We start from the raw sequence: 15,772 nt of genomic DNA, 5'->3' as shown, positions 1-15,772 counted from the left end.
TCTCCCGTTCGCTTCCACCTACCGGTATCCTCGCTAAATAATAAATACGAGAGGGTTCTCCGGGAATACCCCGAGGGTGCCATTAGCGGGGTACAGGCCTCGGACCACCCTCTCGCACCCTTGCAAACCGTCCTCCGGCTTACACCCACCCCCGCGCAGCTTCTTCCACCACCCGAAACGCGAGTCTAATACACTTAGAGGAGAGACGCGGTTCGCGTCTATGGGTGTAAGGGCGAGGGTCGCCCCGATCGCTTTATGGAGGCTGCTTCTTTTCTTTTCCTTTTCCTCGACTCGCTTGACGAACGAGCCTCCGAATAGACAAATGTCTTAAAGTTTACGGAAAGACCGTGGGGTAGATCATATTTTCGATCCCATTGCTCGGCTTCGTTTCCATTTTTACCCCTCTTCTACCATTCCACCCCGTCTCTCTGTCTTCGTCCCTGTCTCCCTTTCGTTTCGCTCTATCCGAACCGATATCGGTTTTTGGTTTCTCTACGGTCCGCTCGAAGAAGTCACGATTAATCTCACATCGAACGGACTCGACGAAGGAACGACCACGATGTCGAGTAGAAAACTTTTAATCAGTGGACACCACTTTTCTCTCTTTTTTTTTTCCCTCTCCCTTTCTCTCTCTCTCTCTCACTCTCTCCCCTTTTTCTCTTTTTTTCCCTCGATCTTTTCCCCCGTGGAACAGACCGGCTTCGTCCAGAATTCGATGCAAAGAAACATTGAAACGGTACGTCCACCTCCGGATATCTGTACCAGGCTTCCCGTAGATCTAATAGGGCGAGCTGGACGCCTGGAAAACGTTGACCACTCGCTCTAGCCGGTCAAACGGTTAATCGAGGCCATTGCGACCAACAGCGGTTCTCAGCCCATCCCCTCTTCCTCGCGATTTACAAACTACTACCCAAACTCGTGCCACTTTCCCAACTTTCCGTCCTAACCTATACACCGATAGCGTTTCCTTCTTTACTTGCCCCGATTGAGACAAACTTGAGGGATCCTCGAGAATACGCCCCGTCTGTGCACCGAAATACCACTTGGTCCGTGGGACGCGTGGATCGAAGCGTTTTTCGCGAAACGGGGAAAGAAAACGGTATCGAATGGTAGGAAAAATTGCTCGTTACGCAGCGAAACTCACCCACGCGCGTCTCTTTTCAGGCGAGTTTTCGAGCGCAGTGCAGCCGATCTTTGGTCGCAGGGAGGTGCATCGGCATAGACGGGATCGAAGGACGCAACGCATCGGGAACATGCAGCCGGGGAAATGCGAGGCGGCACGAGGGGTAAGTATCAATAATTGAGCACCATGGGGGTGGCTCCGCTTGGCCATTTAGCGGTCGAACGAAGGGGATGGACCGCGGATACCCATGGTACGGGGATATCGGTGGATGTATCGCACGGCGAGGCCTGCTATCGACATGTCGACGATGCCAGGCCGGGGCTGTATATTCCACGATATAGGAAACTATCCTAGCCGCGATCATGATACGCGAAAATACCATCTGTCATTCGGGGGTGCGTGCCAGACCCCGTCCCAACGGCCAACCACCACCCACTTCTCTCTTTCCAACGCGATTTCGCTTCGTGCCTTTACCTCCCCTTCGTTCGACCCTCCCTTTCTTCTTTTTTTTTCTTATTCTTAGTCTTATTTTCTCTTCTCCGTTCGCTCACAATAAATATCTCTAACGTATCATCTATTTGCGATATAATCGCGGACAGTACTCCGGTACTGTACATATATATATATAATATACCACGGTACGCGAAGAGGCACTTAATAACGAGGTTTATCGTGCGAAATTTCCCAAATCAACCCCCGGACGTCGATCAGCTCGTTAAACTGCCGGGTTTGTTTCGCGGATAGCCGGAAAGTTGGGCCAGCTAAACGTCGAAAATGTCTCCTTAAACGACGTGACCGTAAAACCCAGTTAAACCTAGGCCCGGGACAATTCTGGATCTCGAAACAATCGGCGTAAACGACGCGTACGATGGGGTATTGAAACTAGTTGCCACCGACGCTCGTGCTCTCGTGAATAATCGTGGCCCGTAGTCGAATTCATTTTCCAATTAAGAGGCTACGATTTGCATTTGACTCTGGTCGCCGATCGATCGTTGCCATTAAATCGAGGTCGTCGACGGGAATCGAAAAACGTGGTTCAGCGTCGCTAACGATAGCTCCGACGTCGCGGTGCAATGCGTCGAACAATGTGTACTTATCGCGGCACCAATGTCCCGAATGTTCCCTTGAAATCGAGCCTCCATTTTCTATCACCGCGCATCCCCGTTCTTCCATTCTTCGCGATCCTATCGCTCGCCTCTAAAAGCTGCCGAGGCCGACGTGTTCGTACTTTACGCTTCTGCGCGCGTTTATTAACGACTTTCATACGAGACGGCGTCGACAGAGGTATCGGTGCCCGATTTGGATATAACTCTAATTACCCGTGCTCGGAAATGGAGGGAAAAGGCTGGAAGGAATAGGACGTGACACGGATTCGAAGGCGTGTTTCGTAGCACGGAGGTGGTTGAAAGGGGTGCAAGTCGATGGGTGAAATTTCTTCTCGATGCGTCTACGCGTCTGGTGTCGTAGTTCCGTTTTAACCCCCATTAGTGACCCAACCCCGGGGACGTCTGCGGGCCAGGACTCGGTTACACGAACGACTTAATGTTATGTAAAAATTGCCGGGGTTTCCGGACGGTGGCAGACACACCGGTTCTCCGTGTATATTAATGCGGGTCGAAAGAAGAGCGAACGCGACGAGGAAAAGCGCGCCAGACGAGAGCCAGTCGAACCTCGAGCAGATGCTCACCGTTGGAATATCTAAATAAATCCGCGTGTCGGCCACCCTTAAAATCCTTGAGTCGAATAAGTAATAACGTTCGCCAACCGCGGCTTAGATTCTCCCTTTTCCGTATTCCACCTTGCCCTTGCCTGCATAAGCGAGCGCGTCCGATTTCGGGACTTTAATTGGCCCGGGGGAATTCCGCTGCGTGGACTTACTTTACGAGCAAACTTTCCAGATATTTCGTGCCCCGGGAGACGAGAGAATGCATACTTTTTTTTTTTTTTCCACCGCGAGTTCGGGAGACAGAGGGTGGCAGAGAGAGAGAGAGAGGCAGAGAGGAGAAGAGTACGAGCAATCGCGATGAGATACTCGTTTTTCCTCGGCGAGATTTAATCAGTTTCGCCGGCGGAATTGCGGTCGATCTAGGCAGATTATGGAATCGTCGAAACAGCTGCGGAACTCTGTGGTTGTTCGCTTTTCTAGTCGCTCTTGGCCGAATCTTCGAGACGTTCGAAGGGGTTGCAGGGATGGACCGTGTTGGTCGAGATTATCCCGCTTTCGCCGCTATTCGACGTTTCAATTTACCCCTAAGAGAAAGGTATTCCGATTTCTTGCTGCTCTTTAAGGAAGAACTTTCGCGATAAAACGGGCTACACATTCCTGCCGTGTTTAATAAAGTTGTAAACTTTATGGACATCGTATAACCGGGAGACGTTTCAACTTTTGCTTATCGCTATGTACATCTTCATTCTTTCCCACCTTTTGCCCTATTTTCCGATCGATTTCCCCGCGGTTCTCGTAATCCGGTTAAATCCACCCCTGAAACCGCCGCGAGACATCGCGTTTTAATCGAATTCCGTGCTACGATACAAGCGATCATGTCGAATCGCTTCTTAAAAGTCTATCATTCCACTCGTCGGCTACCGGTGTTATGCCAACGCTCTCTTCGTCGTCTACCTTATATAGCAGGTGAAATTCGTGGAGGGGGAAAATTGCAGGATTATGTCACCGGGGGGGCGGGAGGATAATTTACCGTATAAATGTGTTTCGAGTTAAGACGAGGCCCTCACCCCTTTCTCGACGTTAAGTAAGTCCACGACGAGGCCGAGGGGTTGCTCCCCGTGCCTATCTCGATAATTCAAATTTTATTAATTCCAATTTTTCGTTTGGCGCTCGTGTAAACGGCGGAGACGCCTTCGAGGTGAAATCCCCGGCTGTTTATTCGAAATGTGCCCGGTCGCTGGATAAATTGCACCGTTCTTAGCGAGCAATTAGTCGATAGCGATCGCGGGCTTTAAGCAGTTTTCGCACGTAGATTAGAGCACGGGCGTTGTACGCGTGTGCAAACATACGAGAGGCCGTCGAGTTGATCGCAACGACAGGACGATTTACGAGGTTTCACAGGCTCGCCTGTCGGCCAGATAGAGCGAATGTGTCAATTACGATAAAGCTCATCGGCCATCGATGTATCTGATGAAATTATTTAGACGCCCGCTGTCAAGCAACGACGCGAACCTATCCCGGTTCACCGCGATATTACGCAGCCTCGCACTATTGTATCGCAAATACAATTACTCCACCTATAAATGTCCACCGTTGTACTCTAGTGATCGCTTTATTTATATACGCGTGGGATAATTAAATGAAACCCGCCGAGAGGGTGACACGATCTAGGACGTCGCCGAGGAACTGCACAGGATGACGTCCTATTTCGCGTTATCGGTGAAATTTATTCTAAGTACGATGTACACGCGCGAAATTAAACATTACATCAACATTGTCGGTGTTACCGCGTTCCTCACTCGAATCGGTTTAACGCAACTTCATAGGCTTTCATAGGTTAAGCGCTTCCCACCGAATCGTACGAACCCCTCTCGTCCTTTTCGAATTAAAGCGTGACTTTTTCCGTGATTTTATCTCGCGAATCTTGTTATCTCATTGCGGAAAGCTCGGCAAATTTTCCGTACAATCGCACGATCTCTCTCGCGACGCGTCTTCCTCGTCGTTTGTCCCTCCAGCTCCGAGCTCGTCTTCTTTAACGTCGTCTCTTTAACATCCCGCTTTATCTTGCAATTTATCGCGGGCAGTTCATTCTTGGTGAACTTGTCAACTTCTTCGCAACTTTCTCTTCCACCTTCGCTTTTTCCTCCCCGCTTTTCGCCTCACTCGTTATCCGCATAAACGTTTATCTTCCGTTCGAGCAGTCTCAGCTTGTCCTCGTTTGATAAATTACAGCTCTTGTTTCCACGATTCCTCGCGCCATCTTTAACGCCGCAATTTTCCTCTCGGCTTTCATTCCGCTCGCTATTTTTCTTGTCGATCTCGGTTAATTTCTCGAACAACTCTTTGTCCTTTGTCGCCTTTCTCATGTCCTCGCCGAAAGCCACTTCCTCCAGTTGCTCCTCGTTCTCCTTTCGCCACGCGTGTCGCTTGTTCAGCAACAGTATCTCGTCTTCTACCTGATTCTTCCCCGTTATCGGCTCTTCGTCTTCCAGCGAATCTGACGTAAATCGTGACACTTTTGCGACACGCGTGTACGTGACAAAATATTATTAAGAGGAGAAACAGTTACCTTTGTCAACCCCCGTTTCGGCGTATTCTTTCTCATCCACCTTCCTAGACTCTTTTAAATCGCTGGTCCCTTCTTCCCCGGATCGAGCGCTGCACTTATGGTAAAAATATAGCCATAACGATACGATTTATCGCACTCTCTGCTAATTACGTTTCAATAGTGTAACGTGTACTTTTTGCCATCCGCGTCCTCCGAATCTCTCTTTGCAACCTGCGCGTTGTCATCGTTCCCATTCAGTCCCACGTTCGCCATATCCACGGAGTTATAAATTAAAGGCTTCTCGTATCCAGAATCGGAAGAATCCCAAAAGGCTGGGTCCAGGTATTCACGTTTCTGACGCAGTGCCGCAGCTTTATGCACAGTGTCCCTGTGTCGTGGCTGATCAATAGTACTTGCACCTTTGTGATGCTTGCCATGCTTCCTGTTGCGCTTTTTATTCCTTCCTCGCATCTTATTACGCCTCGGATGCTTGTCCAAGCTCCTGATTATCCTCTGTCCCCTGTACGGACCGTGGACGCTGTCTGAAACACGCGGAGAACCTTTGTGTGGACGCTGACGATCGCCGTGGAATCGCGAAATCGTTGAATCTAAGCTTTGGCTTTTACTCTCTCGAAGAAGTTCCTCGTCCGCGAAGAGGTTCGCGTCGCTCAGTTTCAGAAGGTTAGGAGCGTTCATCAGAGTCGAGAAGGTATCCTGCTGAGGCGAGTAGCTAGCGTTACTCGCGTTACTCGTTCCTATCCGATACCGAGGAACGCTTTCGCTATGCCCACTAGGTGCTCCTCCGATCAGAGACGATTTGCCTCTCTTTTCGGCGTCCTCTTTGGCTTCTATATACTCGAGCAACAAATCCAGTTGCTTTGCCTGAAAGGGCAAGAAACGTAGTAGCCGAGAAACTTGTCCGTAGGACGAGCAGAGATCGTAGCTAACCAGATAATCCTCCACAGACTCGATCTTCGCTTTATCCTTCTCCGCCAGGCCACTGTATTCCTTTATCAGATTTTTTATTAGTCCAATCTTCGCGTACAACTCGTCGATCTCCTTCTCTATCTCTCCGTTTGGGAAACTTCGAAAGAGAAACTTGTCCCTTGGAAAATAATCTCGGCCCTCTGCTTCGTGTACCAGCGGTAACGTTGGCGGCTGAAACGAAATTCGGCGCATAGGTTTCGCGTTTAATTTTCATCCAGCACGAGTTACTTGTTCCGTCAAACTCGTCCCAGGACTCGCGTCCAACATCCAGTCCAAGAACCCGGCCAAGTCTGGCGGCAGAGGGATGCAGGTCCTTCTCTGTACCTCGTCGAAGATCAGTCGGTTGAGCAGCAGCATGATTTTATTCAACAACTCTTCCGTGTGCTTGATCTGTCGAAGCGAAACACTTGGAACATTTGCATGGTATCAGACCGACTCGTTAGAGGGAACTTGCGAACGCACTTCATCGTCGTTCACGACCCGGCGATACGATTTATCAGCTTCCACGGTATCCCTGGTCTTGTGCTTCTGGTAGAGTCCTGGTCCCAACGACACTCGCAGGTCCTTGTTGTTCCGTACCTGATGATTCGCGTCGTGAAAATTCGAGCATCATCCGCGTGAATGGGACAAGTAGTACCTGATCGAAAATTTGCTCCACGATCTTCCCTGCAAGCTCGCCGTGCAGAGCGGAATCCATTTGCGACTCGTCCTCCATGTCATCGGCCATCAGCAGCGACGAGATTCTTCTTCTCTGGATATCGCTGTCCGGGTTCGTTGTCTAAGGTATTAACGCCGAGACTTTCTTTTTAATTAAATTATATATTTCGCTTTATCGCGCTTCCTGTAAATTGAACAGGGCGTCTCCCGATCACTTACGTCGTCCCCTTCCACTTTGTCGCCATGTCCCTTTCTTTTCTCCTCGGCCTTCTCTTCGTTTCGAGTCACTTTGCTCTTCTTTACATTCGTATGACGATTCTTTTCCTTCTTCGACGCGTTCTTCTTATGCTTTTTACCGTGATCTTTCGTTTTCGAATTATCGGAATGTTTCTTGCGGTGCCTTCGTTTCCTCCGGTTCTTGCTCGGCTTGTCGCGACCCTTTCTTCTCTTCTTCTTCCTCGGCGTTTCCTCGTGATGCTTCTTCTTGCCTCCGTGCTTCTTCCTCTTTGGATTTGCGTTTCTGAGAACCTTGTAATCCTTATCGTTCTCTAAATAATCGTAGTCCTCGAGATTGCCCGAGTCGGACGGCTTCCTGTCTACGTCGTCTTGGTACGAGTTTGAGTTTGACAGCCGATAATCATCGTCCATGTCCTCTTCGTTCCTCGAGTATCGGTTACTATAGTCCGTTCTTCCGAAATCATCGACACGCTGATCCGCGTCATCGTAGAACGCGTCGTATGGAAAGGCCGCTTCCCTCTTCGCTCTCGCGTCCTTTGGAAAGGACTTTCGTGTCTGGAAAGGCGGAACCGTAACGAGAGCAAGCTCGGAATCGTGGGATCTCGGAGGCGCGCTATTTGCAAGCCGAACGGTTTCAATGGAAGCATTGACTAGATATTTAGCATAGTTCTTGGTAGCTGATTCGACGTACGCGGTAGTTTTCGACTGGATGGTTTTCAAGCTCCTGCCGAGTCTCACTCTTATGTCTTTGTCGAAATCGTCGAGCCATTCCAGCGGCTCGACAAAAGATTCGTGCAGGTCCCTCGAACTAATGACCGTCTGTTTCTCGGCGTCTATATTTCGGACGGGTTCCAGTCCACGTGGAACCTCTGATTCCAGATATTTACGATTTTCGTAAGGAGAACGCGAATCTGTGTCAATATATTGCCTCTGGTCCGTTAATGACCAGCTCACGGCATCTTTTTCTTCGCCGGCGTCGTTTCTCACTCCGCTCACCTGCGATTCAAGGTTTATAGAGCGAAAGAAAGTAAGTCGGGGCAATAATTTATTGGAAATGCTTAGGTTTACTCTTTTTACCTTTTGTGTTTGCCATTCAGCAGCCGTTCCGATAGCACTCGGTCCTCGTAATTTTTCCTCGGTGCTGTTACTTTGCTCCGACCCGCCTTTAAACATATCGTCCGTGCTTTTAAGAGCAAAATAATTACTTTGGGTAACGTTCCTCGCAGCAGGGCTTTCCAGCTGGCCAGATGATACGGCCTGGTAAGTTCTCTCGCCAATTTCGGATTTCCCTGATCCATTGTAAATGAGCAAAAGAGGCAATAAGTTGGGGCTAGAAGCTGAACGGCAAAATTCATCGTGGTCGATATGAATCGAGTCGATTGAACCAAGTTGATTCAGTAACGTTTACCAGACGTTCCAGTTGGACCAACGCGAATTTCTCCCCGTTCCACTTGATCCTTCAACGATCCGGCCATATTATCGTTCGGGTCTGGTTTATCGTTAGCCCCGTAGTACATTCTCTCATCTCCCTTCATTCTAGGTTTCATTTTCGTTTCGTCCTCGTTCCGGTCGTAAATCTTCTTCAACTCCTCGTACAGCGGTTCCACGTTCTCGGCTACCTTCTCTCTTCTGGATAACAACGACAATCTAGGTATCGGACCAAAGACTTTCCGGCATTCGAGATTAGGAGATGGACGTACTTTTCATCCAGAGATTGAACGTCCTCCAAGAAACCGTCGATCGTGCTGGGATCAAAATTTTGGTTCAGCCTTAGGATATACTTTGCCGAATCGGGTACCATTTTGTTCGCGTCGCTGTCCAAAAATCTGTCCTCGTTCTGTCCCATCGGTTCGTTCAACCTGTCCATACACCAACGATCAGTGCGAGGATTAAAAGTTGCGTGGATTTACACCAACATCGCGATCACGTAGGTCAGTGTCATCTGTTCGATAGATCGTACCGTTTCTCTCGAGAATTTACCGCTGACCTCTCGCGACCGGTGCTCTGTTCGCGTTGTCTTCACCTGGATCCCGTCAGGTGTCGATTGCCCGAAGATCCTTCCTCTTCCGCGAGCGCAACTTTCGTCGGTGACACCGCCGATCTGTTAGTCTTGGTAGTCGCGTTTGGTGCCGTACTTGGACCGAGGAAGTGCGCTTTCGGCGGTCCGAATTTTTCCTTTCGCTTCAGCTCCTTCTCCATCTCTTCGTCGTGCTCGTCCTTTCGCTCGAGGACCGGTATACACGGTTGATTACTTTCCTCGTTTTCCACTGCGATCGAAAAGAGATATGAGTCCCGATACCATTCGTCTAAGCCGCGTACGCTGAATGGCGGCTGGAGCAGACGGTGGTGATACAATATCCGAGGAAACTTTCGTACGCGAGCTTTTGTAGCAGTTTCGAGGTTAGAATTTCGCAGATGGAGAAGTGCACGCGTGATTACCGAGTCCCGTATCGGATTCCTGCGCAGCGTTCTTGTCGCGATAATTGTCTTTGCTTCGTTCGTCGATCGTCGGTGACAACGCCTCTCGATCTTGTTGCTCCACGTCGCTGTCGTAATCGTAGTACGCGATTACGTTTGGGTCTCGCTTCTTCCTACCGCGACTCGGTTTCTTCTTCCTGTCCAGCTTTTCCCTTATCAGCATGTTCACTTTCGCTTTCTTCTTGTCGCTGTACGCTGCTCGTTCCTTCCTTCGCGACGGTGCTTCGTCTTTCTCTGCAAATAATCGGTACATCGTAGACGTACAGTTTTCTATGATAGATCTACGATTCGCTCACCTATGCTAGCTCGACGTTGATCGTCGTTTTCTTCCCTGTCGTAATTCACATCGACGTCTTCCACGTCGTCGTTCGAGTATTCCATGTATTGAAGAATTCTCCTTTGACCGTATCTGTCACTCATTATCCGGTCATCCATTCCGTCGGTCATTATGAATATTTGACGATATTTTTTATTATTTCTACCCTCGTCGTTGTCTTCGTTCGCTCCTGCTTTGTTGTTCGGATCCTGGCTGGAGTCTCCTTTCTCGTCGTTAAACCGTCCTCCCTCTGCGTCCGTAAATTTGTCCTTCCCACCTAGTTCATTACAATTCTCAGCTGCACCGTGATCGACATTCATACCCATTTGATTACGAGCTGCGCCTTCGAACCAGTTTCGAGTTCCTTCTTCATTGACGCCGCTTTGTTCCGATCCTTTGTCCGAGTCTATGAAGTTCTTAAGTCGTTTTTCATCGAGCTTCCTTTCCTTCATGATGTTCGCGGATCCGGGCGTGTCTTCGTATGGCACTTCCTTAACTTTGTTCTTCTCGAAATCGGGAACTCCATTACTAATTGGACCGTCATCGCCCCCTTGGCTCTCTCGTCGTTTGTTCGCACTACTCGCGGGTGTATCGACCTGCGCCTTCTCCAACTTCATCTTGTAAATCGTGGAAACCGATTTCCCAGGCTTGTCCTCGTCCTCCAGGATCATCTTCTTCTTCACGTCGTACACGTTCAGCACGAACGGCGATCGGTCAGCGACGAGTTTGCCGTCCTTGTTACAGGCGTTGCTGAACTTGACGAGATTTTTGTTTTCCGACTCGAGCAGGATATTAATATTTCCCGATTCTCCGGTAGACCTTTTCTCTTGCACCAGTTGCCGAGACAATTTTCCATGCTCCTCGTCTGGCTCGGTCCTTCGGACTTCCTTTGTGCGTTCGCTGTTTTCATGCAAATGCCTCTGAGGTTCAAAGACTTTGATCACCTGTTCTCCCTTGCTCGAGCCGACATTTTCTTGACTCGAGGTTTCGGTGGCAGAAGAAGCAGCCTGCAATTCATTCGTCATGGATTCGAAGGTTTGCAAAGAATTTCCCTCGGGACTTTCACCCTTTCCTTTCTTCCTCGTCAACTCGTTTTCCATCGCGTTCAGATTTTCCCGCGATAGATCCGATTCTTCGCAATTTCCCGCTGTTTCCGTATTTTTCCTCTCCTCCTTTGCTGGCCCCTCTGAGATCCCGGAATTCGCCGCATCCTCCGGACTATTCGTTAATTCGCTTTCGCGTTCGAGGACGCCGGTTCCCCGCGAATCACTCGGCGGGGGTCCTTTTTTCCCGGAATTATCCGCGCGCTCGTAATCCGCGGCTGTTTCCGATATTTTCATCGAATTTTTCTCCTCGGCTACCGTGTCCGCGTTTTTATCCGGAGCCTCGTTTAAGCGACGTTTCTCGTCTGACGGCGTTCCCTTGCTACGTCTTTTACGGTCACGAGGCTCTTTTGGGGTGTTCTCTTCAAGGTACGGCTCCCCAAACCCCACTCTGCGAAAGAGTTTCGGGTTACCATCGTCGTTATTAACTTCGGTCCTTTTCGTTCTCCACACTTTCGGCCGAGCATTCTTCTCCTCGAGATCTTCAGGGCCCTGTTCACGCTTTTTTAAATCCAACTTTTCCGCTAGCGAACCTTCCCACCAGCCGGAGCCCGCTAAAAAGATAGAAAAATTTCAAGCTAGCGGCCCCTTTTAAATTCCACCACGAGTTTATAAAATTAAAGCATTTTCCACTACTTTCGTCGTCGTTCTCGTTTTTTCGGTACTTATTCCTCGCGCGGCTTGTTCCTTCCTTCTGCTCGTGCCTGTCTCCGTCCTTTTCCCCGACTTTCCCGGCGTCCACGTTTTTAGAATTTTCCTCCCGCTTTTTGTCAGCCGCGTTCAGGCTTTTTTTCAATTCTAATATCGTCTCCTTGAGAGATTCCAGCGACGGCGCCTCTTTCCTCGTCGTTTCATCTCGTTGATTCCTCGCGTTAAACGCCACGGCCGCCTTTGCGTTCGCCCCTTTGTCCACGGCCGAAGAATCTGTTTAATTTCCATCCGTGAGCGTGACAGTTTTACCGCGGAATCGGAATCGATACGTCGAAATCAAGTCGTACCAGGCCTGCCTTTATCGCTGGTCTCGTAATCGCGGATCCATCGGTCCCCGGATTTACCCTGTTCGTTTCCCGAGCTTTTCTTCGAGTTTAACCAGTCGCTGAAGGAACAAAGATCCTTCGTCTTGGACCAGTCCTTCGGAATCTCGTCGTTCGCCGTTCCTCTGTCGTACAGGCGAGAAGAACGAGTCTCTTTTCCACGCATCCTGTGAAACCGAATAGCTTAGCACGCGACCGATTAAGCTCGGACTGTTACCCTAATTTCTAAAATTCGATACCCATGTTGCGACGCGTGAAGATCACTCTCGTCGACGTCTCCCTTAAACGTCGCGTCGTTATCGAAATGCTCTCTCCGAGAAAATCGAGGGTCGCCGTTCCTCCACGCGGCGCCATAGTTTCCATCGGAGTCTCTCTTCTCGCGCAACTGATTTCCACGTCGATGATCGTTCATCCTTCGGTAAAGGTTCAACTTACCGACAATCGAGTGCATTTGGTCGTGGATGAAACTCACTTGTCCGAATTCCTCCCTCGGTCGACGTTACCCACGGTTTGATCTATCCACTTCAAATCGTCCTGAGCCTTGAGGACGTCGTCCAAGAATCTTCTTAGCGCCGGGCTGTTCTCGTGGATGGCTTTGGCGGACTGTCCGATCGGCTGATCCCCGCCAGATTTCACCTACGGAAGCAAGGTCGATCGGTATACTGGATCTCGTGGTCGCGCGACGCCAGCTAGCAGCAAGGTCTGCGAGGACGTGGTCGAGAGAGGAAGATAGCAGCTCTGACGCGGTTTGCCGCAGAGCCGAGCATGTCTTGTCGGTGACAATTCTCCTCCTATAATAATACCGGGTGCGCTTCCGTTACGCATCGTCCGTACTCCGGCTCTCGTCCTTTTTCCAGCGCGTACGAGACGCGGCCAAGACAATGGGATTCTACGTAGAGACCGCGCGGGGTCCGCGGATACGGGCACGGTGTTATTAAAAATTCACTCCCTCTAGCGGCTGAAGTGGCCTCTGGCAATCTGCATCTCATTCCCGGCGGGCCCTTGTGCCAGCCAGCCATCAGGTGGCTGCCAGCACGCGGAAAAAGGGGTGGAAAGCTCGACCGTGGAAACGCCAGGCCGAGGGGTTTGCTCGCCGCCACCCTGCTGTCCTACCAGTCGCAGTTGGCCCTTTTCGTACGGCCACGCTCGTCGCCTCGACACCGAACAAAAAAGTCTTACACCCAATTACGCGCGGCATTTAACTAAATAAACACTCGCCATCTTCCTTTTTGCACCCCCGCACGCGAGCGAGCCGACGCCGACGTCCACGCCGCTGCTGGTGTCTGCTACGCTCGACCTCCGCGCGTTTTTCCTTCGCATCTGGACCGTGCTCTTTCTCTCCTCGCTCCTCCACTTTCCACGGACCTTAATGAAGTCCCGCTTTAATATACTTTGCTCCACGCCTCGCTTTCTTTTCCCTCCGCTTTCCACCCGCCCCCCTTTTTCTTTATTTTTGCCACGATTGTTTGCCGCGGACCGTAACAGAGATTTCGAGGTTGGCCCCCGTTCGTCGTCGTAGTCTGTCCCGGTATCTTTGGTCGTTCTCGTTGCGGTCTCCGAGCGAAACAGGATATTCCCCTATGATCACTTGTTGAACGTTTATGTAAATCGTTCGCTTTCGTGCCAGGATTACGCGTTCCTATCCTCGCTTTCGTTTCGCGCATCCCTCTCTCGGCCGGGGATACGAGAAGGTTGGAATAATTAACGCGTCGGAACGACGACGAACGAAACGGGGTTCGACGTGGTCCGTTGTTACGAGCGAACGTTCCAGTTTGCCAGCCCGAAAAGGGCACTAACGACATCTCGATCGTTCGCAGAGGTATAGCGCGGTTCCTTTCGCAGCCTCTCCATCAATCGCGTTCCGCGGAGGGTGGTAGGAGCCAAAAGTACGGCGAGCATAATCAATCACGAGACGTTTTCGGCCTGGATACGCGGGCTGGAGGGGTGTAGACAGTTCGCATAGTTCCGAAACGGAAACGGTAATATCGCTGGCCCGGGGCGACCACCCCTTTGTCATTTTGTCATCCGGCGTAAGGACGAATCTGCCAGGAGGGAGCAGGAGAGCCAGAGCAAAGGTGCGGGAAGACAAAGCGAGAGAGGGACAGTATGTTTTGCACAAAAAGAAATTAACGCTTGAGATATTAAAACGCGTCCGAAAGGAAACGTCTGTCGGGCAGAGTTTGCCACATCGACCGCGTCTTGCTATGCCACGAGAGACGCTCTTTCGGCTATCCCACGCTGGACACGGATCTTTCCTTTCCTCTTTAAGAGTCTATCCCCATTGTTCCCCCCCTCCCCACCCCACCCCAACCCGCTCGAGATCGCGCCACGAATTTACTTACTTAGTCATTTCACCAGGGAACCAGTCGATTCACTTACCATCGAGTCCTTGTTTTCCTCCCCGACCGAGGAAACTTTCGATTCCTTGGGGTTCTTGGCGAATTCCGGACTGTCCTCGGGTTCCTTCGGGTACGTATTCTCGCGCTCGTTCCCTCGATCGTCGGTCAACACCAGCACCGGGGACAGTACCACGAGCAGGAGGACGCAAACGAGGAACGACGCCCGACGATGACGAAGACGACGACGAACCAGCGGATAAATCGAGCACGCGGTCGCCTTCATAATTCTATGCTATTTCTGAAAGGATATTTTCGTGTACAGCCGTAATTGAATTTCGTTAAGCGGCCGCGATCGAACAACCCTCGACGCTTAATGAATTCGTGCACGCGTACGACCGGGCGAAAGTGCATAACGGCCTATTAAGGCCCGATCCTGGAAAGTCGTTAATTTCACGGTGCACATAACTTTCCTGTCACAATTTGCATTCGCCTGCTCCTTCTTTCAGGCACACCGGGGGGAAATTAAAAACGTCCGATCGTAAAGCCTCGAAAAGAGGTAAAATATCACCGGTCCCGCAGCCTGAATCGTAATCAACCGTTTGGCTGGAAGAGAAACGCGCTCGCGTTGCGTTCGACTTTTCGGTATCGGTTCGGTGAAAAGCTCCGGCGGCGAAGCTCGGCGGTAAAGCTCGCTGCCGGGTGGGAAAAGTTGGGCGGAAAGCGGGGCCAAGTTCGATAAGGAAAACGTAGTAGCGGAACGTAGCTCGGCGTATCGTACGCCGAGAGAACGCTCGCTTCGAATCTCGGAATTAATATCCAACACGGTCGCAGTTAATTTTACAAGGGTAATTTCGGAGAGTCGGACGGAAAGTCGGGTGCCATTCGAGTCGGGTGGTTACTAAATTAAGGTTCTATAGAGGCGCGGGTGAGGTACGTGCGAGGAAAGGCCCGGGCATGCCGCAAAATGCGAGACAAGACAAAGGAAAATAGGGCAAGTAATTTCAAACGAACGAGGCTATTTCACAGCGAGGGGGCGTACGGTTATTCGGACCAGAAGGTTTCGAATGGGAATAATTCCAGCGATGATTCCTCCCCATTTCGCATCACCGAATACCACCGCGAGCCTGGATATCGCGAATCTGTCGCTTTCGATGCCGAATCGCCAAATCTCTCCCTCCCTTGCGCTCTTTAATAATTCCGTCGAATATCTATGACACATCGCGTATCAATGAAATTTAATCGTTGCCGATTACGCTTCGGGGACGGCGGAGGGAGGGGGGGGGG

The 15,772-nt window shown here is 50.6% G+C and overlaps 3 protein-coding genes across 3 annotated transcripts; all 3 read right to left on the bottom strand.

Annotated features, from left to right (window-relative positions):
• Positions 1-4,948: 4,948 nt before the first annotated feature.
• LOC108555392 (uncharacterized) lies at positions 4,949-8,391 on the bottom strand. Its single transcript, XM_017911019.1, is given in 9 exon segments — positions 4,949-5,286; positions 5,359-5,447; positions 5,531-5,879; positions 5,964-6,219; positions 6,286-6,714; positions 6,787-6,903; positions 6,962-7,102; positions 7,201-8,214; positions 8,296-8,391. Coding segments are annotated over 9 exon segments (2,829 nt in total).
• Positions 8,392-9,619: 1,228 nt separating this feature from the next.
• Positions 9,620-12,315, bottom strand: LOC108555390 (uncharacterized). Its single transcript, XM_017911017.1, has 4 exons — positions 12,114-12,315; positions 11,752-12,039; positions 9,993-11,669; positions 9,620-9,930 (listed from the first exon to the last, which is right to left on the bottom strand). The coding sequence occupies exons 1-4, from the start codon at positions 12,313-12,315 to the stop codon at positions 9,620-9,622; spliced, it is 2,478 nt and encodes an 825-aa protein (XP_017766506.1).
• A 302-nt stretch (positions 12,316-12,617) lies between these two features.
• LOC108555389 (uncharacterized) lies at positions 12,618-14,771 on the bottom strand. The gene is made up of 2 exons (XM_017911016.1): positions 14,529-14,771; positions 12,618-12,785 (listed from the first exon to the last, which is right to left on the bottom strand). The coding sequence occupies exons 1-2, from the start codon at positions 14,769-14,771 to the stop codon at positions 12,618-12,620; spliced, it is 411 nt and encodes a 136-aa protein (XP_017766505.1).
• Between the last annotated feature and the right edge of the window lie 1,001 nt (positions 14,772-15,772).

The sequence above is a fragment of the Eufriesea mexicana genome, unplaced genomic scaffold, assembly GCF_001483705.2.
Source record: "Eufriesea mexicana isolate 0111107269 unplaced genomic scaffold, ASM148370v2 scaffold124, whole genome shotgun sequence".
Lineage (NCBI taxonomy): Eukaryota > Metazoa > Arthropoda > Insecta > Hymenoptera > Apidae > Eufriesea > Eufriesea mexicana.
Note: the sequence above shows the minus strand (reverse complement) of the source record. Positions and strands in the feature narration are given on the sequence as shown.

Coding starts and splice junctions, on each gene's coding strand:
- LOC108555390 (XM_017911017.1), bottom strand. CDS start 12,315: ATGCGTGGAAAAGAGACTCGTTCTTCTCGCCTGTACGACAGAGGAACG. Junction 11,670..11,751: donor AAACGAGAACGACGACGAAA/GTAGTGGAAAAT, acceptor CTATCTTTTTAG/CGGGCTCCGGCTGGTGGGAA. Junction 9,931..9,992: donor TCAACGTCGAGCTAGCATAG/GTGAGCGAATCG, acceptor GATTATTTGCAG/AGAAAGACGAAGCACCGTCG.
- LOC108555389 (XM_017911016.1), bottom strand. CDS start 14,771: ATGAAGGCGACCGCGTGCTCGATTTATCCGCTGGTTCGTCGTCGTCTT. Junction 12,786..14,528: donor AGGAAAACAAGGACTCGATG/GTAAGTGAATCG, acceptor TTGCTTCCGTAG/GTGAAATCTGGCGGGGATCA.